General features: G+C 35.4%; 3 protein-coding genes across 6 annotated transcripts; 2 read left to right on the plus strand and 1 right to left on the minus strand.

The window, feature by feature from the left end:
- Positions 1 to 3,885: 3,885 nt before the first annotated feature.
- Positions 3,886 to 6,039, minus strand: LOC143459925 (uncharacterized). Its single transcript, XM_076957248.1, has 6 exons — positions 5,838 to 6,039; positions 5,593 to 5,732; positions 5,263 to 5,499; positions 4,738 to 4,938; positions 4,445 to 4,555; positions 3,886 to 4,383 (listed from the first exon to the last, which is right to left on the minus strand). Exons 1-6 carry the CDS (start codon positions 5,968 to 5,970, stop codon positions 4,225 to 4,227), a joined length of 981 nt encoding a protein of 326 aa, XP_076813363.1. The 5' UTR covers positions 5,971 to 6,039; the 3' UTR covers positions 3,886 to 4,224.
- Positions 6,040 to 10,887: 4,848 nt separating this feature from the next.
- LOC143460530 (glucosidase 2 subunit beta-like) lies at positions 10,888 to 16,948 on the plus strand. 2 transcript variants are annotated; one of them, XM_076958081.1, is made up of 13 exons: positions 10,889 to 11,081; positions 11,540 to 11,701; positions 11,793 to 11,891; positions 11,977 to 12,104; positions 12,283 to 12,497; positions 12,577 to 12,658; positions 12,923 to 13,042; positions 14,001 to 14,204; positions 14,775 to 14,908; positions 14,993 to 15,082; positions 15,215 to 15,289; positions 15,465 to 15,564; positions 16,437 to 16,948. In XM_076958081.1, exons 1-13 carry the CDS (start codon positions 10,973 to 10,975, stop codon positions 16,578 to 16,580), a joined length of 1,662 nt encoding a protein of 553 aa, XP_076814196.1. In that variant the 5' UTR covers positions 10,889 to 10,972; the 3' UTR covers positions 16,581 to 16,948. The 2 variants fall into 2 exon arrangements, with proteins under 2 accessions (XP_076814197.1, XP_076814196.1); XM_076958082.1 differs by lacking the exon at positions 14,001 to 14,204 and having other exon boundaries at positions 10,888 to 11,081.
- Positions 16,949 to 20,720: 3,772 nt separating this feature from the next.
- On the plus strand, positions 20,721 to 27,385 carry LOC143460076 (solute carrier family 35 member D2-like protein). 3 transcript variants are annotated; one of them, XM_076957445.1, is made up of 10 exons: positions 21,000 to 21,016; positions 21,160 to 21,339; positions 23,124 to 23,296; positions 23,475 to 23,595; positions 23,746 to 23,885; positions 24,012 to 24,080; positions 24,205 to 24,307; positions 24,495 to 24,655; positions 25,008 to 25,169; positions 26,549 to 27,385. In XM_076957445.1, the coding sequence occupies exons 2-10, from the start codon at positions 21,229 to 21,231 to the stop codon at positions 26,619 to 26,621; spliced, it is 1,113 nt and encodes a 370-aa protein (XP_076813560.1). In that variant the 5' UTR covers positions 21,000 to 21,016; positions 21,160 to 21,228; the 3' UTR covers positions 26,622 to 27,385. The 3 variants fall into 3 exon arrangements, with proteins under 3 accessions (XP_076813559.1, XP_076813561.1, XP_076813560.1); XM_076957444.1 differs by having other exon boundaries at positions 20,721 to 21,339; XM_076957446.1 differs by having other exon boundaries at positions 20,721 to 21,339; positions 23,187 to 23,296.
- Positions 27,386 to 27,452: the final 67 nt, after the last annotated feature.

Consider the following 27,452-nt stretch of genomic DNA (forward strand, 5'->3'; position numbering starts at 1 on the left):
ATGAACAAAAATTAACTGAAGTACTGTATAATGCAAAAATATTCACCAAGTTTTGCCTAAATTTAACCTTTAATTTTTCCAACATTTAAATTGCATTGTGTGTTTATTTCGTTTCAAACTGCACTGAAAAATGTTATGTTTTAAAATTAAACTAATTGAAAGCCGGCTGGACACGTCAATGATTCAAAAAGGACTTGCTAAGACTAACGTATTTACGAAGGGGACCATAATTGGAACATAGCCCCCGTATAACAGACTCAATTTTTGGTAACCATAGGTGTTTCCACGTTTTTTGTTGATTGCTTTTTCCTTTTCGACTCTTCATCGGCTGTATTGCTACAATAACCACTGCAATACTGTATGTTAAGTACGATGCTGTGACGTGAAAGCTTCGGACAGCATTGTTATAAAACGGTTCCAGGTCGATTCAACCCACGGACGATTCAACCCCGGACGATTCAACCCACGGACGATTCAACCCAGGACGATTCAACCCAGGACGATTCAACCCACGGACGGTTCAACCCGCGGACGATTCAACCCGCGGACCATTCAACCCGCGGACGATTCAACCCGCGGACGATTCAACCCACGGACCTTTCAACCCGCGGACGATTCAACCCGCGGACGATTCAACCCACGGACGATTCAACCCCGGACGATTCAACCCCGGACTATTCAACCCGCGGACGATTCAACCCACGGACGATTCAACCCAGGACGATTCAACCTAGGACGATTCAACCCACGGACCTTTCACGTATTATTGGCTTAGGTTATCACCAAGTTACTTTGTAGCCAATATTATGTAAGCTAAATAAAGCTAATATATAGGCCTAAGCTAATATAAAGCTTTTTGTGTTTCCTTTTTTTTCTTTTACCACTTCTTGTTAGCATTGGTTGTACATTAAAACACTTATTGTTTTCTGCTTTCCAGTAAAACCTTGAATATTGTTATTTTGCCCTATACAGTACTTTGCGTACATTTCTGTCTACGCCTGCTATTATTTTTTGTATTTACCCGTGTAGATCGGTTATTATATAAAATGTTCTCCTTTTAGCATTAAGTTAACATTTTTGAAGTTTTTGAAAAGACAAAATGCTTTCGACCCACGTACGTAAATGTGTGTATTTATTTTTTTGCATGTACACAAATTACAGATATTTTTATAGACACCTGTTTATACATCGATTAATTAGAAAGAAAGTTGTTTTATTTACAGGCAAGCTTAAGAACATGAACCTGAACACAAACACAGCACGTATAAAACACAAAGCTGAAAAGGGTACTACAAACGGTAATTAGTTAGCACATATGAGCGATTGCACGCAGATACATCAATTTATCTGGCTCATTTGCATAAGTGCAAACCTTTGCCGAAAGTCTGTGAGCCAGGTGCGTGTATTTCCTTCGTGGTTGGTCCAAATTAACAACTGCTGCGTTTTGAGCACCGAGCCGTTGTATCGCGATATCGAACTGCGAACGCGAACTGCGTAGACGTTTTTGTAAATGGGTTAAATCGCCCGTGGGTTGAATCGTCCTGGGTTGAATCGTCCGGGGTTGAATCGTCCGTGGGTTGAATCGTCCGGGGTTGAATCGTCCGGGGTGGAATCGTCCGTGGGTTGAATCGTCCGCGGGTTGAATCGTCCGCGGGTTGAATGGTCCGCGGGTTGAATCGTCCTGGGTTGAATCGTCCGCGGGTTGAATCGTCCGCGGGTTGAACCGTCCGTGGGTTGAATCGTCCTGGGTTGAATGGTCCTGGGTTGAATCGTCCGTGGGTTGAATCGTCCGGGGTTGAATCGTCCGTGGATTGAATCGTCCGACCACCTTATAAAACATAGTTGGCTGATTGTGAAACATGACAGGTTCGTTGTCGTTCTGGTTATCAAGCATCAAGAGAATTTTTTTTAAGAGCTTACTTCCAACAATGCAAATAAGCATTACAGTTTCTGACACTAAGTTGTTCACTGTTTAATCGAGATGCAAAAGCAAAACAAGATTATCAACGTCGTCCAAAGTAGATCTTGAAAGGAAATAGTATATCACAACATCAAATTACAACTTCAATACAAGCTTTGTTGAGAGTTATGCCCTGATTTTTTTGTTGAAATAATGCACAAGTGTACCAAAAAGCATTAAAATTTCGTTAGTGTCTCTAATCGTGATGTAGCGTAGGCTACTATTGAATTGTATTGTATAGACCTAGGTATTATTTAAATATTTTTGAGACAAATCTATTTAAACGGATTGCCGTAAAAATTTCGTTCACAAAAACGTCAAAATCTTAAAACATTTTTACAGATTCTATCATCTATCCTCCTAAATTCTATTTTATGCTAACACTAGTTAGCGCATTTAGGGAGAAGTCATTGGGCCATACCCACTCACGAACCTAATGTTTTTAAACTATAAGCCTTTATATACGTTTTCAGTCTTTTTCGTTCATTGTATTTCCTTGTTTACGACACTTATCAGCTACAACCTACATTGATTAATAGGTGGGATTACGGCGTTTCAAAATCGATGTTGGCTTTGGAAGTGGTACACTGCGTCTCAAAAATGAAGCCCATAATTTGGCTACTGCATGTAGCCTATTGTCCACACAAATATGAAAATACATTTCGTTTAAGGCGTTTTGAAGCGGTATTTGAGGCGAAAAAACACAAAATTTTTGCGCCTCGCGCGTTTTAGTTAGGGTAGGAAAGCTCGGAAATTTAACAACCAATTTTTAAAGCTTTTTGGCTCCCCTCAACGCAACCCTAAATACACCACTGCATGCTAACTATACACAGTTTTATTTATTAACACAATATTATAATGAAGATTAATATCGATATTTTAATATTTTCACTATGTTATTTTAAGTAAAAGCTAGTTGCGCAATTCTTTAGTGATTGAACAATAACAGCAGCTGACTAGTCTAATTAAATCAACAAAAACGTTTTGGGGTTTATAAAGCTAAATTTGGCGCTTAAATTATAACATTATTAATGAAAAGGCCCCCACCAATGCTGAGCCCCAGGGCACTCCACGATGTAAATCCGGTGCTGATGAGCGAGTGAATTAGGGTTAATTAGTGAAATAAAATTTGTTGAAATAGTTTTTCATTGGTTTTGCGCAATCCGACCATTAACTTTGTATCGTCTTGAAAACGATTTGCTGTAAGAAGATTCTTGCATATTTTGAAATGTGTATATTTAATTTAACTTTACTGCCAACTTCCAATTCTCGATGTTTCTTTTTATACACACATCGCAAATAAAATCTTGGGTACCGATGTTACTGGTCCCCATGGGATCGTTTAACCTAGAGTAACCTGTAGGCTATAACCGACATTCGCGTACTGCCGTACTCGCATTGTTGTGACTGGATAAAATTGAAAAAAAATTGTTGTTATTATTTTTAACTGTACCACTCCATTCGCTTGTATATTCGGAGCATAACACATATACTCAAAAAAATCGACAAAGAAGCCATCAACCAAACTAGGCCCAACTACGGTAACGTGAATGGCATGAAAAAATGCCCGACAAACCAATGTGGTATTATGTCAAACAAATTTACTGGGACTGAAAATTTTTCCACAACTTAAACACGGCGATGATTCCTCATCGCTCGAGTCTCAGCTACCAATCTTGTCTTTGTGCAAGTTCTGATAGATACACACATTTTTTAATTACTATTTTAATTTTGTTGTATTGCCTAAATTTGAAACTGTTCGCCAACACTAGTAAAATAGAAGCGTCGTTTATACCTTGAGCAAGGAAATTACAATGATGGCGCAACTGGAAATCGAATCCGGTTCGCTTTTGGCCTTGGTAGTTTAACCCTGACATAACCTGCGTTGAGCGTAGTAAAACTCTCACTGAACGTTTCAAGACGTACGGAGCGAATTGGGGTTACAAATGCCGAAACATATACGGATTGTTTTATAAATAGCTCGGTTTTAATACGTAAAATAAAAAGTGAACGAACGACGAAAAGCTCAGTCTGCTAAACGTTAGTTTTACTGCTTGGACTGTATCACGTGTGGATGAGATTTTCGTGACAGTAAAAATGCGCAAACTGTTAAAAAGCTTGATAAGCACTACCTAACACAACACAACCAATGCAATCATCAATGACAAAACATTGTAATTATATAGCAGTTTCAACACTTAATAGATGAAACTCCAAAATTTTCAAAACACGGTTTCACATAGGCTTATTTTTGAGCCTTCCTGTCAAATTGTGCACATCAATTCGTCAACCCACTTTGTCGGGCAGCACTGGTCGACCCTGACGACAGCGCAAGGTTCGTCGAAGTCCATCAACCAATAGAACAGATAACTTTCATCCATATCTTCTATGTCATCTGTTGTAAGCTTGTCATTTTCTCGCTCCTATTTAAGAAATATAGTTTAAATTGAAGTTTTGGTAGGATATCATTTAATGTCTGTTTACCAACTCCACTCCAGCATAAACATGCGTTTGGAGGGGTGCTTTTCTATTGAACTTCTCCAAAATGCGCACAATCCCCTTATTTGGTCGACCGCTTTTTGAAAACACACAGACCTGCAAAAACAAGGCCTATGCGATTATGGTGGACTCGTGGTATATGTTGTCGTTCTAGGTAGCGCGTTGTCTATGAGCATTTCCGTTTTTTTTAAATTTTTTTGCCCTTCAAAATTGTTGTTTTTCCCGAATTTAAAACTTCACCAAATTTGGCTTTACTCAGGAAACATCGAAAATCTTACCGCCATGCCAACCTTGATCCCGTGGCAGCTTTTCAAATTCGGTTTTGCAGGAATGGCATCGGAAGTGTAGTCACTGCTGTTACTTGCACTATCCGATGAACTCGTGCTCGTGGTCTCATCGTCATAGCTAGTACTGCTGTCCGAGTAGCTGTAGCTGTTATCATCATCCGTGAGTGTAAATTCTTCCATGCTTGACGATTCCTGTGTAAACAAATTCACAAAATCCAAGTTATACTGAACTTGTTCCCGCCTTCCGCCAGCTAGTATAACCAAAAAGAGATGGCTAACCCATTATTTCAAAGGTCGTAAGCAGCAGTGCGTTTACGAAGTAACCTGTGGAAGTACGTCTTATGAGTTACCAATTGTATATGTAGCGACAAACGGGGCGCTACAACATTTCTACACGATAATAAGCAATATTGCTGATAAAAGTATACGTCAGAAATTGTCTACGGATTACACACCAATACCTTGAAAACGATTAAAAATTAAAAGCTTGCCCGTGTTTTGACGAAGCCTACGTACAGTGTCAGACGAAGAGGATTTCACTAAAGGAGAACTTTCCTGATTGTCATCTGCGTAGCCTCGTTTCAGCAGAGGCTTATTGTCATTTTTATCCTTCAAACCCTTTTCATAGACAGCTTTGAGAGCAGCAACCTTGCCACCAGTCTTGGCCTGATTTTTCCCGGAACTTAGTTTATTTCGGCTCTCAGGCTTAAGAGTTTCTTTTGTACTATGTTTCGAAGTTAATGGACTTTCCACCTATTAAGTACACTAAGTGGTTATGACATCGCAGCAAAATTTGCAAAATATACTGTAGGCCTACATAAGCTACAAGGGTTGTAGGCTACCTACCTTTTGCTCTTTAACCATCTGTAACAAACCATTGATGACAAAATTACTGGGAACGTCTGCCAAACCTTTTTTCGTCAATTTTGTCATTTTTCGACAGATAGCACATTTAATGGAATTTGAGCGGTTTGCTTTCAAGCAGCCTAGAATAATAGGGTAGCCTACGATTGGAGCTTTCTTTCAAACAACAATTTCTTATCACACAATAATGGCAAACAGCTTATGAATCATTCTTAACAACTACGTACCTTGCAAACAGCTATGACAAAATGAATGTTGACATTTCAGTACCCTTGGATCGACGTATTGAGAGCAACATATTGCACAAGTTAGTACATCCTCCTGTAGTTGTGTTTTCAACGAAGTTGCAGTAGCAGCCATACTTTCATGACGAAATTAAAAGAAAATTAACGGAATCTGACAAACTTACAAGAAATTATATCCATAAGTTAGAATACAGCCTGCTTCCAAGACGTAAAAAATCCTTCAATTTTTTGTCTCGCTGGTATTATCTAGTTTTTTCTATATTATTAGTGCAATGAAGCAAAATTGCTGATTTCTGTTTGTAATTAGCAGAACTTTATCGCATTAAATGATCTTAGTAGTAGCCTAAATTTTTTGAACAGATTGAAATCGTTACGACCAAGCAAACAGCAGTATGTCCGAGTTATGTGAGAATTGATTGCTAATTGCTCTGGAATTTCTTAAAGGTAATTATCTTAATTTGGTTTGCCGCAAAGTGACGCTATCATACATAAAAAAAAAACAAAGTTCGGAGTACGTGGGATAATCGAAAATATTTTCCTAAAAACCAGGAAACGACCACGAAATGCCGGTCATAGGAAAATTTGCGAATTTGGAAAAAATCTTTGTTGAAGGATCTTTCGATTCGTTACCATATTGTGTGGATTGAAGCTTCTATGCAGTGATATGTAAAGAAAAGTTAAAGTTTACGTGAAGTGAATTTAGATTTACCAAGAAATCAGGCCTATACTGGTAGGCCCTAGTCTACCTCTTAGAGTTCTTGCTAGTTGACTTTATTCTGTACTAGCCTATACCTAGGTACATCCTAATGTAGAAAGTTAAACTGATCTTGATCAAAATCTAAAGAATTGCAAACAAAAAAACAATTATTCATCAGAACATCTGATGACGTCAGAATTTGCGAGCTGGAGTATCGTATACAAAGGCATCCTATGGTTGTACTTGAGTAATTACAAGAATATTTATTTCAACCTTTGTATAGTGATTGTTGTTGGTCCTTGACTGTAGACCCTGCCCTCGAGTGATAATGTAACCCAGGGGCAAGGACCCTTAGCTCTGCGCTCGCATACAGACTTATCAGGATTGAGTATTGAGGAATAGATCCTTTCCGAATTACTACCACCATTTTTTTGGATTGCTAGATTTTTTCGATCACCTATACTTAACAATGGAAAATGTCAACCCACTTTGATTCTTTTTTAAATTACAAGCGTTTCCGGCATTGGATTGTAAAAATTTCGCGCGATAAAAAATGTTTGAAAATATGTTGGCTATAGGCTAGTTCTTATTTTACAGCGCTTTGAATCCTTCACACTTGGCTTGTCCGATATGACGTCTAAATATAGCAGATGGGCAAGAGTTTACGTGTAATCTGTGGTGCGTTACATAAGCTAATTTTGTTTGGTATGTCAAGCAAAATTGAAATAATCAACTCTGCGAAGTAAATACATACAAACCGAATTGTTACTTGTAAACACGCCGCAGATACCCCGCAAACTCATATGCATTTTACATCGCATGTTATGCTGACCATGTAACATGACTTTACATGGATCTAATCCAGTGTGTAGAATTCAAACTGCTGTAAAATAAGAACTAGGCAACATATTTAAACAAAAACTTTTTTCATCGCATAAAGTAATTCATACGCAACTCACCTGAGCGAAATTTTTTCAATCCAATCCCCAGAACGCTTGTCATTTCAATAAGAATCAAAGTGGGTTGACATTTTCTGTTGTTAAGTATAGGCAGTTGAAAAAATCTTGCCACCTAGACTGTAACTAAAAAAGGGTCTATTATTACATCAGAATTTTTTTATTTTTAATTACCTTACAACTCTTCCCTTTACATTTTCAAGGCAAAATGCAAAACTATAAGAGAGCAGGCTAGCAGAGGTTCTGAAGGCTTTTCTGAAGTTCTGCAATCCTTGACATATTTCCGTTAGTCATGTTGACTAAATATCACAGCAGCATGCACGTCAACCTGCACTTTGATGTAATTTCATGTATTCCATCAAAACATTGCAAGCCAGTTTACATTATACATTGCCCTTTGGTAAAATCTGTCTTTTTCAGAAAGAGGCAAGCCCCATAATGGAAAGCATATTAACCGCACCCTCGAGATTTTTGAACACTGTGCTTAGATTGCTTGATGCACCCAAACGTTTCACATTTACCTTTGAAACACAGAATCCACAGACCCTGTGTTTTACAAACCAGACTGCAAGATGTATTCTTTTGCACCCAGTTTACCTCAATTTTACCCTTTCGGCACCCTCGAGAGCTCATCAAATAGTGCTATGCTTTCTTATCTGGGACAAGCCTACTACTGTAAACAGGTTATCAAAAATGCGATTCATTGTAGTATTGCTTTGGTACCTACAGCATATGTATTACTAATGTAAAGGTGTGGGCATATTTATTGATTATATCAAAGGATGAAATATGAACAAAACCTATCTTAGAATAAATGGGAAAATTATCAGAACTTAGTGTTGATGTCCATTGATGTTGTCACAACAATATTTATAGAATGCTTGTGTGGTTGTAATCTGGTCAGATGTAGGTCTTTGTAAGCTAGCTGTCTTAACCAGTCGTTTAACAGTACCTCCAACACCATCACATGGAGATTTCCCGTGACTGGTTGCAAAAAAGGACCAACACGCTTTCAGGTTGAAATCACACTTGTGATGGCACAAATTCAGCATATTTTTATAATTTTTATACTGTCCAGCGCAACCGTCCGAGAAATATTCAACTTTAGTAATGGTGCTGGACAAGCTTGGAATCTATGCAGTGAGTTTGTACAAAAGCCCATGCACAAAAGCTGTGTCATGTGTTAAGTCATCTGAAACAAAGCAAAATGACTGCTGCATCAAGATGTGATCTTGCATGTAATACACAACAGCGGGGTGGATTGTACATTGCTGCTGGTTCCAGTAATAGCTTTGTACTTCATCTTGGATTGTAAAAGTGTAATTCTCAGCGAAATCCAGCAAAATCACACAAGTATCATCTGTTAAAGAACTCTTTCTGGAGTTTAAGTATCTAGATTGGCATTTAGCTATGAATGAATGAATGCTTTGTAAGATCATCCAAAACTCTTACAATTTCTTGAATCCATTCATATCTCGTCATTAACACCGTGATAAGATCCATCCTGTCTGTAGACTTCCATTGTTGGCATTGGACTTCATCATCAAGTTCCTCATCATACTGTGCAAGCAAAAAGCCTTCTAGTGCTTGAGACCCAGGACATTGTTCACAACGATGCAACATGCACATTTTGTTCTCCGTGCTGCACACTATTTTGTCAATCAATGTTTTGTATGTTTCATTGTTGTTGGCAGCATCAACCAGAAGAATTGCATTTTGATGTTGGATGCACACACAGACAGAATGATTGCCTTTGGACGATACAGGGACACACCATTTGGGACAGAGTGAACAAAACTTTGAGAATCCAATCTTCAGCTCGGGATATTTTTCACAAAATGTGGCATATAATTCCTTCAAATTGCACAAAATGAGCCTCTTTTGCTTACGAACATTTTTGGAAACACTTACATAATCTTTAATTTCAGGCATTAAACGGGTAAATTCATCATTTTCATACATAGATGAAAGAGCAGCTTTTGTGGCATCAGATATTTTGTTTCTTCCTGGAATAGTTGGTTTGGACAAAATCCCATCAGATTCTTTTTCTTTCATTGCTCGTTTAATCAAATACTCAGATTCACCAAAATAGGCAGCAGCTTGCTTAATTGACCAGGATTGGGGTTTCAGTGTGAGGAGCATTACTTTTTCATTATATGAACTTGCACCAGCAATCTTTGTTTTGACATGTTCCATTAACAGATCTTGGTCATTTGCTTTTTTCTGCAGCAACTTGATCTCATTTGCAGTGATGGTAGTGTTTTCATGAATTGTAATATTTTCTTCTTCTGTGCCAATAACAGTTGCAAAAGAGTTTTCTAATTTTCGTGCCACCTTTGATACTTTATCTTTTGCTTTTAGAATACGCTGTCGTTTTGGTAGACTATGTGAAGGTCCAACTGGAGACACGCCAACAGATTGAAAAGTTTCATTTAACGTTTCTTTTTCTAAATCTTGGTGAAACTGCGAGGCCTATCCAATACCTGTATATCTAAGCCATTTCATCAAAATCAAGTTGACTCAAACTTGATATCATAAAAATAGTGCTTGCTGTTAAAACCAACTTTACTCCTAAAGCACAAAAAACAAGTTTCCAATTTTTGGATATATGAAAATACATGAACCATGCTACACAAAAGTGCAAAAATTATGTTTCCAATGCGATTGCTATTTTTGTAATTGCATCGTAAACTTGAACTTTGACATTAATGAAAAAAACTTAATTTACTCCATGAAGGGGTGTGATATAGGTTTTTTGTGTGCTTAAATGAATTCCTTGACCCCAAAAATGGTGAATTCGACATTTGTTTCATTATTCTACCTTCAGAAATAAAGATATTAAAGAAAATCATAAAGCGTGACCAGTGCTCACTAACCAAACGCCATCGTGTGGCGAAAATTTCAAATTTGAATAACTCGAAAACGCCTGGAGATATTTTCAAAATTTTTTTTTTAATCTTCGGGTTTTTCCAAGGTCTATAACATATATTGAAATTAACAAAATCCAAGAGTAGTGGTTACAAATTTAAAAAAAATTGGTTGATTATACATGGAATGACTCTGCTTTGGTTTTATTGGTTGGTATTATTCAGGCAGCAACACCACTGAGATGTTTTGGCCGAAACGTTATTGCACACCACGAGAATCTAAACAAGATACCAATTTTTTTCTCCGTTTTGGCTAGGGCCACGAGTCACAGTGCACACCAGCTGCTTTGGCAAAGTATATGTTTTGTAAAATAAAAAACTGACTAATCGGCTAATTACATTTTTATACACTGTGAACTAATCAGTTTAGAATGTTAGTTTTATCCTTGTTGATGGAGATCCCGATAAAAATTTTATGCATGTCATTTTTTTTCCATGCAATAGTAATCTGGTTATGATTAACTTTTTCAGGTATCAAAACAATTTTAAATAGCATTTAATGTAGGTGCCGTTATCTTTTATGTCCATCATACTAACATGATTTGTAAAGCATGCCCTGTATGTTTATTAATTGTAATATATATATCTTCAATTGTTGAATCTGATTATGTTGAAGTAGTTCGACCAAGAGGTGTTTCACTTACAAGTAAGTCGTTTCACAGTTCACATGTTGATTGCCATGAGAATGACTTTTCTCTTGAAAAGAGGTTTAGCTTTCGCTGTTAAACAAATCAATAGTCATTATTGCAAAATAGGCATCCTGTGTTAACCATGACTTTACTGGTGTATAATTTACATAGAAATTGCTAGTCCCTGGTATACATAATCTCCATCCAGCAGTCTGGTACTCTAGTTACTGTATACCGGTAGTTATTATGTCTCCTAAACATGGCTGCAATTTTTTTTAATTAATCATGGCTTTTTGTTTTTGGCAAAATTGTTCTCGCACCCTATAGCAGTCAATGTTGAATACACAACAATTGTTAGATGTTTCGTTATCCACAATTTAATACTGTAATCATGTTCCATTGTACTTTTTGATTTTTCATACAAGCCAGTTTTTGTATTCATAAATAATACTTTTCATTGCATTCATGCTAACAGGAAAAGTTTTTTATGACCCACTGAAAGATTTCACTTGCTTGGATGGAAGTAGAACCATAAGCTTTCAGTTTGTTAATGATGATTACTGTGATTGTTTTGATGGTTCAGATGAACCTGGTACATCGGCATGTCCAGATGGCCAGTACCACTGCACAAATGCAGGTAGTTTATTTGACCTAGTTTTTATTCAAAATGCATTGGGAAGATTTCTGACTGGGTAAAACAACTTTGAATTGAAATTGTTTTTTTAAAGGTTTTCGTCCTTTGAATATCCCGTCATCAAGAGTTAATGATGGTGTATGTGACTGTTGTGATGGGAGTGATGAGTGGAAAAATCAAAGCTTATGTCCAAGTCAGTTTGTATTAACAATACCTTGATATAGGTCAAATGTTAATATTGGTTGCTTAAATTAAATTATCTTAAAACTTTCATTTAGATACATGCAAAGAGCTGTGGAGAATTGAAAAAGAGGAAAGAGAAAAACAAACCGCCGAAGAAAGCCAAGGCTACACCATTAGGCAGGAATTAGCTGAAACTGGCAGAGCTAAAAAAGCTGAACGAGAGGTAGAGAATACCAATGGAAATATAAGCCATTATGCCAGATGAAATAGAAAATTTGCAAATTTTGCAGCACATTTATTTGTGTTTTATAACTCTCTTTCATTAATCATTACTTCATTACTTGGCAATTCTTTCAATATAGTTCTACTTAATGTCATTATATCATTTTATACTTTTTTAGGCTGCTTTGAAAGACTATGAAGAAAAACTTGGTTTACTTAAAGAAACTGAAGAGAAGTTAAAATCTCATAAGGATGAAATTGAAGCAAAAGAGACTGAAGCAAAGGATGCCGCTCGCAAATTGATGGAGGAGGAATTGGCACAAAAAACAGCAGAAGAGAATCATCAAAGAGGGGAGCAAGCCTTTGCTGAAATGGACACTGACAAAGATGGAAGGTAAATTTGAGAGGTCTGGTTTATTGATTTCAAGTGTCGTTAAAATTGAAGGAACTTATACTTTAAAATTTTTTTGCAGTCTTGTTATTGATGAAATTCTCCAACATAAAGAGTTGGACCCTAATTTAGAAGATGGGTCTTTTACTGAAGAAGAGGCAAAGGTATAAATGTTAAGACATACTTGTATGGTTTGTTTGACCTACTTCTATATTTTATTTCAAAATAAGCTGCAGTGTGTTTTATAATGTTAATATTTTGTGTTTGTGTAACAGTACTAGTGACAGTGAATTTTGTTACTACAGTTGCACTTAGCAATGTTTTTTTTGGTATTTGAATTAATCAATATTCTGAGAACGATTAAAAGTGAAAATTCTTGATCTGCTGTTCCGATTTTCTTGGTTTGATTAAATAACTACTGTACATAGGCAATATTGCAAAACGATGCTGTTGACCTAAGTGTGTTTATGGAATCTGTATGGCCATCTATTAATGGCTCATTCGAAACAACACTGTCTCCACCTATAGAAGAACAGGAACAACCATCAGTAAGTTGAATTATTTCAATGTGCTTAATTGTGTATGCTTCGATGCATTGCTATGTGCTTTTTTGGTTAGTGTACTGTTATATATTTCAACAGCTTAGCTGGTATGCATGTACAGACAAGTTCACTTTAATCAGTTACGTAAACTTCGTCTTAAAATTAGACAAATCAGTTTGTATATAAATTTTCTTTTATGTCAGAAATCAATTCAGAATATATCAACCTGATCACTTTTATCACTGTTAATTGCTTTTAACTGTAGGAAATCTATCCACTATTTAATGCAGCTATGTCCAACATGCGGGCCACTACAAGTTTGGTTAGTTATGCCCAGTAATCACAACTAATCTTTAATGTAATAAGCAGTAAATTGTTGTCGAGATTCGAGAACACTCTAGCTCTTGAAAATTGGCTGCAACAAACCATTTCATCTAGAAGAACGTGGTGATTGGGCTTGCATGCCACTTATTAATAACACTCAAAACGATAAGGCCAACTCACAACCAGAGGTGTAAAGAGCTTTGGAATGTTATATATATATATATTGTTGAGTGGCATAGACTATTTGTTTGTAGCATTTTTTAGTAAAGAAGCAGCAAGCGGGCCGGAATAATAATGTGTTCAAAAATCGCACAATTTGTTTAAATTTGCTTTAATTAAAAAACAATGATGGTTTTCTTAAACTCGTGTTAAACTTAATCATGTGTTATTATATATTTAACGTTCTGCCCTTATTAGAAAAATGATGTCATTTTTGACCCCAGGTGTAAAGTGTTTCACTTGGAAAAAGCTGATTTAATTTTTAAATCGTGATTCAAAACTCTCTAAAAAATTTCATGCATTTACCTGAAAACATTATGCCAGATAGAAGCAAATGTCAGTTTTGTAATAAAAGTGCAACGAGACCAAAATGTATCATTGGATAATTAAGTTTTCTTGAGAGGAAATGTTATGTTGCCAGGCTGAAGTGGAAAGGCATGATGCAGAAGAGGCAGCTTTCAGGGAGGAGGAGCTTGAGAAGCAGGCATTGTTGGAGGAAGAGAACATTGACCTAGAAGATGAAAATGATGACGAGTATTACGAAGATGATGATGAGGATGAAGATCTCGAGGATGATGATGAGGATTTTAGTGATGAGGAAGATTACGAGAAGAATCAAGCTAAGGTAATTATCTTGGTGATGCACCATGCATGCAGCGGAAAATCAATAAATGATTTACTAACACATTAGAGTACTATAATTAATCATTTTAGAGATGAAGTTTGTTACATAATTTTTCTTCTTTTTGCATGTGTTTTGATTTGTTGCCAGCTTGCCATGGTAATTGCTAATGTAATAGTTAATAATTTTTATTTTGTCAAACTGAGAGTTTTGACCAATAGACAAATTCTTTACAAACTGAGTGGTCTATGATTAGCATGGTTATGGAGTTATATTGGTTTCATTTGCTTTGAAGAATGCAAAAACCCATATCTGCTTGGCAAACACAAAATTGTCGAGTTGTCAGAAAGATGTCCGTGTGAAAATGTTTCCCAGTTATTCTTTTCACTCAGTGTTAGTTATTGGAAACAAATGTAATATGCTTTAAGACTTGACAGTTTTTTTGACATTTTCTTGCTATAAAACAAACTTACAAAAGATAAATTTTGTAACATACCACTGACAATGCTGCTTACCAATAATTTCTTACTGAACCCAATTTCCAAGCATCAAAGTTAATTTTTTTTATTACAGGAAACCTCTGCTGATGTAAAAGAATCATTTTTCTACGATGATGCGACAAGAGAGCTGATCGAGGAAGCTGAAGAAGCAAGAAAAAGATATCAAGCTAACCAAGACTCTAAGAAAAACATTGAACGAGAAATTGAGTGCGTTTGTGTTATGTTTATACATGTACCGTCATGATTACATTATAAATCCACTCCTGTCAGTGACAAGCTTTTGTTCCATAGGTCTTTGCAAAAGGGTCTTGACATGGACTTTGGGCCTGATGAAGCATTTCAAGCCCTTCAGTTTAAATGTTTTGATTTTGAAACACTGGAGTAAGTTATCATTGAAGTGATTGTATGTACTGTTATATGTACTTGATATAATGTATGAGATTTATTGTAGACTTTTACTGTTCTTGCGTGAGCACTAAAATGGGCGAATGGCTGAAACTTTGTTTCTTGCAGATACAGATATAAACTCTGCCCATATGATAAAACATCCCAAACTCCAAACAAAGGAGGCAGTGAAACAAATCTTGGGTAATATTTTGTAGCAATCCATTTAAAATTCTGCATTTTTCCTTTTTGTTTAATATTTAACCATAATGGTAACATATACGGGTTGTTAAAAGAAAAGTGGCTATTAGATATTTATGTTACTTTTACAATATTTATGTTACAATTTACGAGGCTCTCATGTTTTATGACTGCAAAGGCGATGGGGTTCTTGGTCTGGACCTGAAAATTTCCGTTATTCCAAAATGAAATATGAGAATGGTCTAGGTTGTTGGAATGGTCCTGCAAGGTCAACAGAGGTATGTGACCATAAAAGAGAAAGTACAATGCTAAACTAAATTTTAAAAAGTAAGGTTTTACTCACTGATTGTGCTATTACAACAGTTAGAATTTTAATATGCAACTGTGTGAAGTAAAAAGTACTCGTTGCACAACTTACTTGAACGATTGAGACTCTAATCGTATAATTTATCAACTGCTGCAGACGTCATGAATAAGTAAACTTAGTTTAGTTTGGCTTTCATGTTGTGATTAAATTATTCAAAACTTACAACAACCTATATGATACATATTCTAACGGTTTAAAAATCAAAAAATGAAATTGGTCCAGTTATCCATTTAAAAACAAGATCCAGTTAGTACTGGTCACGGCCGGAGATACTTGAGGGTCAGTTTAGGTCATTGATATTTACCTCGCGAAGTCAATGCAAGGGATGTACGAATTATGGCATCGGCCATTAGATATTCATACAAACCGAAATCGAACGCGAAGCTAATTTTGAATATTTTGTTGGATCTGAAGAACTGACAAGCGTGGGAGTTACCTTTAAATTTTTCACCCATTTGTTGAAGGACGCAAGTTACCCAGTCACTAAAACCATGGTGTTTCTACCTTTAAAGTTAATCTCATAAACGAGGTCTCTAGCGTTTTGTTTCTTGTTGGTAACAAAATTGCCACTGATATATCCGAAGGATACATTTTTGGTCGCGACAATAATAAAATTTGTCTATATTTGAATGTAATCTATTTCTTGTTATTGTGTCATGTCGAATCGAAAAATCGTTTTTCCCAGTTTTCGGAAGCTTATCACAATCATTTTACTGTTATGTCTGACCGCCACATGTCTTAACATTACTTGTAACGTATAACTGACAAATCTTTTTTGTGCAGGTGAGAATTCGTTGCGGGTTGGAACATAAAATTCTCTCCGTAGATGAACCATCTCGTTGTGCTTATGTGTTTGAATTTGCAACTCCGTGCGCATGCACTCAACCAGAACCAGCAGGAGATAGTTTTCCACGTGATGAATTATAACTCAATGCAATTACAATAACTTGTTATGGCAATATATCGTTAGAATTATGTGTAGTTACTTTAAGCACTTACAAATCATAGGCACATATGATCGCTGACGGCATCACTAATATGCTGCCTTATTTTGGGCTGAAACTCTGGTTCTAATTTTTTTACACTACAGTACCACAGACACTGTTTCGTTGGAGCAAATTTCAGATAAATTTTTCTGTCAAATAGTTTGTCGTGTACTAACATAGAAGTTTGTCTACAAGAGCCATCTATGCATCCTATTCTATGATATGACATTTGAAAGACGGTTGTGAAGTTTCTGATTTCAGCAATGGCATAGAACTAACTGTAAAGTTTAATGAAAATTCTTTACCGGTTCCAGTGGTATGTTTTATGAGAAAATGTCTTGCAAAAATTATTTAGGTCTCTTTCTCTGGGAAGTAGGGAATTGAACACAGGAAAGCTTCAAGCCAAGTGAATTGTATAAATTTTTCTGCAAAGAACTTTTATGTTCGTTTTAAATTGTGCAGACTTTAACTAGCGTTACAGGTTATCATTTAAAAACTTCGCAGTTAGATTTATTCTTGTCATTCATTTGGTGGAAGTTGCCCATGGTAAGTCACTTTGAAATTTTGATATTTTCATCGACTAATTCACTTCGTGTTGCTTACTGCTTTCTTGGCACTATGACAAATTTTAGTTCGTTTGTGCACTACTTGTGTGAAGTATTACACAAGGAACCTATCTGTCATAATGTCCGCGTATGCTGGCGGTTATTGTTAGAATATGAGCGAGGACGATTGATGGTTGATAACTTGTTTTACTTCTGCTTCGATGGTATGAGTTTTCATTTCTCAAATTTGCGTGACTATGCTGTTAGTTGCTTGATTCTGTCTATACAAATTACTAAATTATAAAGTTTCCATTTTATTTATTATAACACAAAGGTTTTCACCTTCGGGCAAAGCTTACTGAATGTTACATAGCGCTGTAGTAACCAGTGAAATCGATCACACGAAAAGGAACGATTGAAAACATTACATCAGTATTTATATGTGATACACCAGTTCAAGCGAGGAAATTATCTGACGTCATTAAGGAAAACTCAAGTCTGGTAAACACTGAATTATAGGATTCTAAATTAAATTCCAAATAGGTCGAAAACAACTCGTGATTCGTGACGTAATCGTCACAGCACTAAGAAATGTGCCACAAAAATGCTATCCAGGCATTCCAGTTTTTCTGCAAAATTCGTTTTAATTTATTCTCTGAAAAAGTAAGAGTTACCTCAGCACAATGGTGATGACTGGAAAGTTTAGTTTAGTTGTCAAATGGGAGGAGTTATGTTTTTTAAAACGGAACGCCTTCAAGTTCCAAGGTAGACTACTTCGTAGTTCCAAGCATCCTAATGGCAAAGTTGAAGAGGTTACTCAGAAAATGCCTTGCTAAATCCACAGCTTTCAAAATACCCAGTACATATTTGATTGCAAAGCTAACTCAACGAAATCAGCCTTTTAGTTGTAATCAATTGTTAAGTAGCAGTTCGTTAAAAGAGTAAAAGCATGAGCCAAAATTTCTCTGGTGAGCTGCTCTGAGGCGATACTAAACAAATCGGAACTCCATAAATCATGTAGGTTGGTTAACAATTTCAGTAAAGTCTATTCCTCATTTTGCATCTCACACGAAAAATCCCAAGCAGATACTATATCCCAGGGCTTTGGAACAAGAAGCCGGAGCCGTGAATGTTCAATGAAACTGGAGCCGGAGCCCTACGTGAAATTCAAATGGAGCTGGAGCCAGTTGTTTGAAAAATAACTCCGGCTCCGATGTATTTCATAAGATGCTATGCTACTAGCCTACTATTATTGGCTGAATTTACATAATTTAACAGCAACCCTTCACAAAATTAAGAATTGCTGGGAATTTGACAGCAGAGCAGTCACATGTTCAAAGCTGCAACCGATGGTACTGACTACTGACTGACCCATTGAGCTAGATATTCCAAATTGAGCGTTCATCCTTAAACCTCAGTTTTTTATGTAATGGAGCCGGAGCAGTGGTATCAATGAGCTCCGGAGCTGGAGCTAATTTATGATAAAAGAGAGCTCCGGAGCTGGAGTAATTTAACATTTAGGTCCTACGTCTGCTCCAAAGCCCTGATCTGCACAAGAATCCCGTAGGAATAAGGGCTAATTATGACGATTAGCTCAAGGCAAAGATAGGTAGAAGTCACTGGCAAGCTTGATTCAACAAAAACATGTGACATTTAAGATCGAAATAAGTTAATTGTTGAGAACAAACCTAGGCTAGGCTATTGTTTTGTGTTTATGCTGTCACTAGCCTAATTTACTGTTACCGGTCTTCCGATACACCGATAAAAGTTCAAGGCTAGCTAGCCCATATGCAAAAATACCCAGTAAGCGAAATTTTGCAAAAAATCGCCAATCAAATTGTTGGAAAATGTGCAGAAAAGTGACGATTGTTTCATTTCATATAAATACGAATGCTTCTGATTGCACGTCGATATTGAACATTGTTTGATGGTTGTGTATTTGGATGTTATTTAGCAGTAAATAAAACGGTTCGCTACTTTTGATTACTTCGATGTCTTGGTATTTGGTTCGTTTTCTTTTAACCTGGTCTTAATATTTTGATGTATGCGGTATAGGCCAATCAGTGGTGGGATTCAAATATTTTAAATATTTATATTTTAAATAAATTAAATAAAACTTACTAATGTCTGTTTAATCATTATTTTGTTCTAAACGGTTTTACGGTATTATCTAACTTCACTAATGGACCTCCGTCGCCCGACAAAGAGCTTTAGATGGCGTAAAAACGCGAAGTCTAGCTTGCTACTCGTCAGCGGCAGAGGAGCTACAATCGCTATAGCGAGAATAGCTCGTTGTAGCCGTCGGGCCCACGACTTCGTGCTATCTGGGGGCCACCACTGCCTATAGGTCAAATATATGTGTTATGGCTAGAAAAAAATCTATCTTATCATGTTTGAGCACGCTCTAACTATAGGACCTTACTTTTCGCTCCCTGCAGTCAACGGCAAAATTTAACGATACGATTAGAAGGCGCCTTTGCTTAGAATCAGCATACAATACTTATAAAAGAATAAAGGTTATGATTTCTATTCGAGACGTATATAACGCACTATACGTATGTTTATTTTCAAAAAATGCCCTTTTTATGGCAAAAGTTCGGCAGGGCTTTAAACCTAATGAGTATTTGTTGTCTATTTACTTAAAATTAACCAATCAGAAAACAGTAAAACTAGGTCGACTAAGTGTGAAATTCATGTCTTTGCGTTCACACACTGGCGTAATTATAGCACACTGACGCAAAAATTGTTGGTGCAAGTTTTTCTATCTCCTGAAAGATATTGATTAAAACTTTACGATTTTAAAGTATAATATAGAAAGTAAAATTATGCTTCTAAGGATATAAAAACCATGGCTGTGTGATCAGTAGAACTTGTTTTATTTACGTTAACTTAAATGTTATGATAGATTAACCTAAACTAACTTTAAGTAAAACAAAACTCTTTATGTGTAAATTAACTTCTTGCTTAAACCCATTCTTTAAAACTACCCTCGTATCAGCCTATGTTTAAAGTGAGGGGCAAGTCCAAAAACAAATTGGCCTTAAATAAAAAAGTAGTTGCTAATAAGTAGGCCTACACTGGAGAAACAATTTTTAACAATATGTAGGCTAGTGGTTAAGTAGGCCTATATAGTTACTGTTATAATGTTTTTGGAAAATTTGGTTACCGGTGTTGGACTAGTCCAGGGGTGGCCAACCAGTCAGAGACTAAGAACCTCACTTCTTACTGTGTTAACCGCAAAGAGCCACATCATAAACATTATGATTTATGACGCTGTTTCTTATTACGTCATAATACTGAATCCGATATTGTTTCAGTTTCATTATCTTTATTCTGGGTCGAAATCTGATGTAGCCTAATCAGTCATTATTTAGCAAATATCAATTGAACATAAGCCATTAGAGATTACTTTTCTGTATTATTTATCTGCCTAAAATGGGTAAAATATGCTCTCTTTCGGAGGTTCAATATGAACGAAAGAGCCGTATAATACCGGGCAAAGAGCCGCGTGCGGCTCGAGAGCCGTGGGTTGGCCAGCCCTGGACTAGTCTAACACCAACAGCCAAGACCGAGGTGAAATGTAGCTTAGAATCTTTAACATACACTAATGGACCATGTTAACTCCAGTTTAAGGTTATCTAAAGCAAAATTTATTTAATTTATACACTTAATTATGCTTTAATTATACTTATATCAGGGTACGTACCACTTGTAAGTCACACGAAACATTCCATTCATACTTGATCCAAATACAGATGACAGCAAATGCTTAACCAGTGCTACACGTTAGTGCAAACCCTTCGCACGAGCAACGCTCATTTGCCAAAATTGAGTGCGTTTTCGAGCGTGCTTACACTTTTTCAGTCTTCTGCTTGTGTTCATTTACTTAGCTCAAAAATGTTGTGAACCACCTTTGCAGCTTACAAAGCAGCCTATAGAAGGTTTGATCACTTTAAGACTAATTATAATTTCCAGGTGATGATAGTGTAAAAAGCAAAGACAGTGATCTAGTCGTAAGGGGCTCAACAAGTATTAGGCTAGATCATGGGGCACGTTGTCGATAGACTGAATGTTCTGAATGGTCACAAGAAACGACAACAACTGAAAAACCTGTTCCGTAACTTTGTCATTTGTTGTGAAAAAGCAATCGCTTTGGTAAGTTTGTTCCTTGCCTTACACAAGTATATTATTGCTACATGCTTGAATTTCACTCAGCTACATGTTTCATTTACTTATCAAAAGAAGTAATATCAAGTTTGCAATAACTGATAGGAATAAATTTAACTTAACCTTTGAAATACTATGTTTTACTGCTAGTAGTTTTATAAGTTGAATGTTTTATCTGTGATTGCATTTCACTATACTGATCCTGCTAGACAGTGTGTCTTTGTCACAGACAAACTATGTGCTTACAGATTTTCATTATAAACATGCTTATAGAGAACAAAGTCTGGTACTTTTCATTCCTAATTGGTGAACTAGAACATCTTTTTATGGATATACGTTTTTTAATCGAGCTATTTTTTGCCAGTGGGCATGTGGCTAAAGTCCCATCAGCCTTCACCTAAATTTGCTCCTGGCAACATTTTTTGTAGAAAGGGACTTTTTAGATTTCAAATTGGCCAATTGTAACACTTAGATTTTCAATGTGATATTTATCCATTCAAATTGAACCAATTTTAAAATTGTCACCAGTCACATTGCCAGCAATCGGCTCCACCAGTATGAATTTTTAAATCTTTACTGATTTGAAATTTTGAATTTCTGCTGGTGGAGCACCATATTTAGCAAAATAACCAGTAATGTCCATTAAATAAGGACAGTAATTAACAACTCCAAATTAGTATTGAATATTTTATTTTACTAAACTTTGTTTAGTTGAAATTTTAAAATCTTAGCGTTTTCCCAGTTTGGAAATGTTCTCCGAACACTCATATACACTCATGCAATGATGGAAACAAGTCGTAATGGCCGTTACAGAAGTCAAGCCAGTAACAGCATAAAGTCAAATCATTTTAATCACATTCCCAGGTCGAGTCAGTAATTTATCAAATCCAAGTACACACAAGTCACTAATTACAACTTATTTTTTGGTTTAGGTTGATAATGATAATTGGCTTTCTGAATAGTCGTAACGTAAGTGTAAAACTCATTTTATCCATTTATAATGCTTTCGCACATTCAATAGACTGTATCACATAGTAATTTTTTATTGAATTCTTTCACAAACATAGAAACCGATTCTATAACGATTTAAACACAAGTCGAGTATTTCCAAAAAACCTGGGTTGAGTCTCTCCTCTCTTTAATATTATTTATCAGTGCTTCAGTCAGTAGACACCTTAAAGCTGTTTTAATTGTGTGGCAAGTAAGGCAAAAGAAAGGAAACAAATTTCAAGCAGTGATCAGAAAAAAAGCGTTTTTTTTTTCAGTTAAAAAATGCTTAAGTTGGTGCTTATGACCAGTATAATATAGCTAATGCCTTAATGATTGTACTCTAATTCAAATAACCTTTGATTTTTTCAAATTCACGTGGATGATATCAAAGAGTGTATTGTGTGTGGAAGGGAGTTTAATTTAAGACATTTTACAGCTAAAGTGATTAAATTGTTTACCAAAATGATGGCTGGACACAGTACACCCAACTAAAAACTTTTCTTAGTTTTCAAATGGTAATCTTCTTTACTTTACTGACTACCAGTTACTGAACAGTTTCTGTACTATTATATTATGTTTGTATATGAAGAGCTGTGCGTTGTTTGCTTTAGTGGATGTAACTGTACTCCACCCAATAGGCATATTTACATAGCCCATAGACATAATTGGTATATTTCCAGTATTGGCTAACAAAATCTCAATTTTGTTTTTATACCAAATTATTTTGTATTAGAGTCTGTAAGTTTTCTATATGGTACCAGTATGTTGTTTTGCATTGAAAGGTAATTGTAAGAGATGGTGTAGATGTGTCTCATTTGCTTAAGAGTATATACCTGATTACAAAGATGGATGTGTCTGAAGTCAGTGCTACCAAGCAAATCCTAGCGGCAGGATTCTATGGGCTCTCATCCATTGCGATTATGATGGTCAATAAAAGCGTTTTGACCAATTACAAGTCAGTTTGCTTACAATGAAATTTTATTTTGTTACATGGTTTCAAATGTTTAACGAACAGTTTAATTCAGTTTAACAAATCGGATTGTTTTAGGTTTTTAATCTCAATCTCAGACACTTGTCTTTCAAGTTTTAAAACTACTGTTAATTATCTTTTTCCTTGAATTTAATTTCTACAGATTCCCCTCTGCACAATTTCTTGGTTTAGGCCAGATGATTGCAGCAGTGTTCATTCTAATGTTTGGGAAATTTTTTAAACTTGTATCATTTCCAGATTTCCACAGGTCCACCATTTTAAAGGTACTTTTTTGCTTCACAATTTTAAGTCAACTATTGAGATAATAACGTAATAGCTCTGTTAGTTTACTCCTGTTTCATGCTAATTGCTAAGAATTAGTAGTTAATAGAATATATATACATAGATTGCTTGTAATAGCTTTTAAATTACAGATACAACCACTGCCATTACTTTATTTTGGAAATTTAGTGTGTGGTCTTGGAGGAACAAAGCAAATTAGCTTACCTATGTTTACTGTTTTACGAAGATTCACCATATTGCTTACTATGATTTTGGAAATATATGTTTTAGGGTAAAAGTATTATTAGTAACAACAATATTAAATAATGTTGGAGTACTTCTGCGTGGTTTGAAGTTTTTGTATGTGATATCTTTATTTCATCTTACAAAATTAATATTTAACGTAATTTAATTGCAGTAAGCATCCATCAAAAACAATTGTTATCACTGTCATCACTATGATAATAGGATCCATTATTGCAGCCAGGTTTGATTTATTTTTTTTTAGTTACATAAAGATAGTTTGTTTAAAAGCTATTTCAAACTACATAAAAGTAATTCCCACATTTGATTTTTCACATTTCATTCTAAGAACCCACATTTCATTTCAGTGATGATTTAGCGTTTGATTTGATTGGTTACATCTTCATCTTCTGCAATGATATCTTTACCGCAGCCAATAATGTCTATATTAAGAAACATCTGAATACTAATGTAAGTATTGCTTCTATTAGTGTTGCGAGTGATTCACAATTGATAAGTTTATTCTAGAACTAGTAAACATGTAAAGGTATTTTACACTGTTATGTCTTTCGTATATGATTTTACCAAGGCTAAATTGTAATGCAATTGTCATATGCAGTGAGTTTTACGCATGAAATAAGAAGCTAATTTGGTTTAGGACCTTGGAAAATACGGTATCATTTTCTACAACTGTCTCTTCATGATTATTCCTGCAACATTACTGTTATATTATACTGGAGACTTTGAGAAATCTATGCAATTTGAGTCATGGAATGATGTTAATTTTTTGGTGTTATTTGTCCTGTCTTGTACAATGGGGTTTGTATTGATAATGTTTACTTTCAAGTATGTTACCAGTCTTATTGTTGTTTCCTGAGACCTTCAAAAAAACTTTCAATCAACAATTTTGAGAAAAAAAAAATTGATTTAGGGATAACTTTAACGTGTGTCTTAAGAACATTTTATAGAACTGCTTCAGTTACTTTATCCGAAATTTTGAATTAAGCAAATTTGAGTTTACGAGCTTTCATTGTGTTGTAAAATTATAGTAATTGCAGAAAAATTGTGAAAGTATCAAATACAATAACACTTGCCAGTTTTGATACTTATATTTTAAAATTTGTTTTAAGTGTTACAATATTTTAATGTTAGTTATTTCGATCTGTCTTAGGTTTATTTTGATATTTTCCACAACATTATGCACTGCGTATAATTCCGCTCTAACAACAACAGTAGTAGGGTGCATAAAGAACATTGTTATCACTTACATTGGGATGGTGTTTGGTGGTGATTACGTGTTTTCCTGGACAAACTTTGTCGGAATCAACATTAGGTGAGTTGCATGTTTTCTGGAGTATACTCTTGTATTTAAGGAATTTCTCGTATATTTCGACATAAAGGTCCCTATCAGTTTTAGCACCAAAGCTAAGTTTTCAACAAGCACCTGGCATATAACTCTAAAGACGTTCTTCGTGGTGTGAATGGATTGCTAATGTAGTAAAATTGCTTTAAAACTAAGTGAAAATTTTGCTTTATTCCACTGCCTGAAGGTCATGAAAATAATGATTCTAGTTGTTTTAAAACTTTGCCCAGAAGACATGACCAACAAGCAGCATTCATTGGACATGTCAAGTTTTTCTTACAGTCATATGCTAAAATAACTAACAAGAATGATAAATTTACGATTACTATAGCTTTTAGGAAACAGCTATTAAACATTTAAATTGAGATCATGGTGCATGAATCAAGTTTTTTACGTGTATTGGTAATTTGTATCCACCAACTGTCAATCAAGTGTAAGCCTAACTACAGGTCAATTTCGTTGTGCTGGCATGCGAGTGGTATTATGATTAAATATTTACCAGATAATGGTTTTGTAAAAGCGCACTTTAAAATATGAATATTGACACCGCACTGATGAAGTGTTTGGCGTGTGATGTCAGAGAATAATGATTTAAAGTTTAAAATTATTCCAAGCTCACTGTATTAGTGTATTGCATTTTATGGTACGGGTATTTGTCTTTTTTTTCTAAAAAAATGTATGGTAAAGTGACGTTGCAGTGCTTATAAGCAACATCGGTAGCTTTAGACATTTTGTCAGGGGAAAAGAATAATCCTGAAGAGGTTGCGTTCAATCCAAAGTGCATAGGCTGTACCCATCTTACTCACCCACCTGTACCCATCTTACCCATTTTACTGGAAAAACCTACATTTGAAACTATTTTTCACAGTTTCCTGTTAACCTAACTTACATGTTGTATTATATACCTAATGCTAGCTTAAGACTACCTTCTAATCTACTGTAAGTCTAACTGCAGTTCAATAATCACTTTCCATAACAAGTAGCAAATTTGTGACACGTTTAAGTCAGAAATGTTTAGCTACCAAATTCTGCATTGTTGAAAAACTTTATGCGGTTAACGTACCAAACTTGCTAGCAAGTTTTTTGTTTAAGGTTTACTTGTTTCTGCACTGGCTATCATTTAAAAATACTGGAGTGCGCTTATAGTGAGTGCACTGTTTATCGCACTGCACAGTTTTTCGACTGGGAAGATAAAAAGAAATTTGGGCAAATTTTTTATCTGGCGTATAAGCTTACTTCTGTTTTCGCCACTATATATTCTTGGCCTAAAAATTGGATTTTAGGCCCCTTGAAGTAAATAATATCACAAGATAATTAATTATGCTGAATTATTTTAATTTGCTTTACAGCGTATTTGGAGGCATTCTGTATTCATTTGTCGCATTTAAAGCCAAACAGAAAAAAGATAGTGGTCCAGGTTAATGAAGTTGTACAATTTCTAAACTGTTTTTCAATTTCTCGACTTCGTCAAAATTTTTTTGTATTCTTGCTGTAGGCAATATTTTACAAATTATTTTACTTTATAATGATTTTTTTTCATGGTTACCATCTAACTTATGTTTAATGTACATTTCCATTGCTCAATTATTCTTCAACTTTTGTGAATTTCTGATATGAACAACCTATATTATACAAGGAGGAAATATTTTGGTGCTTATTCCACCTTCACTTAAATAACAACTCCGTTATTTTTGAGCAGTCTTCATACAACTTCCGTTTAAAGAAACCAGTGTAGTATAGTCAAGTAGTATTTATATATCCAAAAGCTTAAGGATTTCATTTTGCAATATCATGTTACTCGTGTAGAATATTAGTATAATTCAAAACACATATCATGTCTTGATGGAGTAACTCTTAGATGGCCATATCAAAAGTTAAAACCAAAGATTTTCGCGGAACTCATCTATTATAAAAGTTTTTCTTTCATGTAACGAAATCATATGAAACAACTCTTTGGTTACTTCTTGTTTGAACCCAACAATTAGCCTATTGTAATGTACATGTACTGCAAAAAAAGCGCTTAATCCCTTACTACTGTATGATTTCATTCATAGTCGCACTCGGACATCAATATATGCAGTGATTTGTTGGATTTTAGAAGTGATGTTAAACTTCTGCCTTACGTTTGTTTTGTCCGTTTTCTCCATCTCACTGTATAAACGTGCAAATACACAAATATTAAAGTATACCAGTCCGCTCATTTTGCGATCCCTGAGCGAGAAATGAAGGTACTATTTTTGTCGCTATGACAGC

This window comes from Clavelina lepadiformis, chromosome 5 (assembly GCF_947623445.1).
Source record: "Clavelina lepadiformis chromosome 5, kaClaLepa1.1, whole genome shotgun sequence".
Taxonomy (NCBI): domain Eukaryota; kingdom Metazoa; phylum Chordata; class Ascidiacea; order Aplousobranchia; family Clavelinidae; genus Clavelina; species Clavelina lepadiformis.

Coding starts and splice junctions, on each gene's coding strand:
- LOC143459925 (XM_076957248.1), bottom strand. CDS start 5,970: ATGGCTGCTACTGCAACTTCGTTGAAAACACAACTACAGGAGGATGTA. Junction 5,500..5,592: donor AGATGGTTAAAGAGCAAAAG/GTAGGTAGCCTA, acceptor TGTACTTAATAG/GTGGAAAGTCCATTAACTTC. Junction 4,556..4,737: donor GGATCAAGGTTGGCATGGCG/GTAAGATTTTCG, acceptor TTGTTTTTGCAG/GTCTGTGTGTTTTCAAAAAG.
- LOC143460530 (XM_076958081.1), top strand. CDS start 10,973: ATGATTTGTAAAGCATGCCCTGTATGTTTATTAATTGTAATATATATA. Junction 11,702..11,792: donor GTACCACTGCACAAATGCAG/GTAGTTTATTTG, acceptor GTTTTTTTAAAG/GTTTTCGTCCTTTGAATATC. Junction 12,105..12,282: donor CTAAAAAAGCTGAACGAGAG/GTAGAGAATACC, acceptor ATACTTTTTTAG/GCTGCTTTGAAAGACTATGA.
- LOC143460076 (XM_076957444.1), top strand. CDS start 21,229: ATGGGGCACGTTGTCGATAGACTGAATGTTCTGAATGGTCACAAGAAA. Junction 23,297..23,474: donor AGCGTTTTGACCAATTACAA/GTCAGTTTGCTT, acceptor TAATTTCTACAG/ATTCCCCTCTGCACAATTTC. Junction 23,596..23,745: donor ACAGGTCCACCATTTTAAAG/GTACTTTTTTGC, acceptor TTTAAATTACAG/ATACAACCACTGCCATTACT.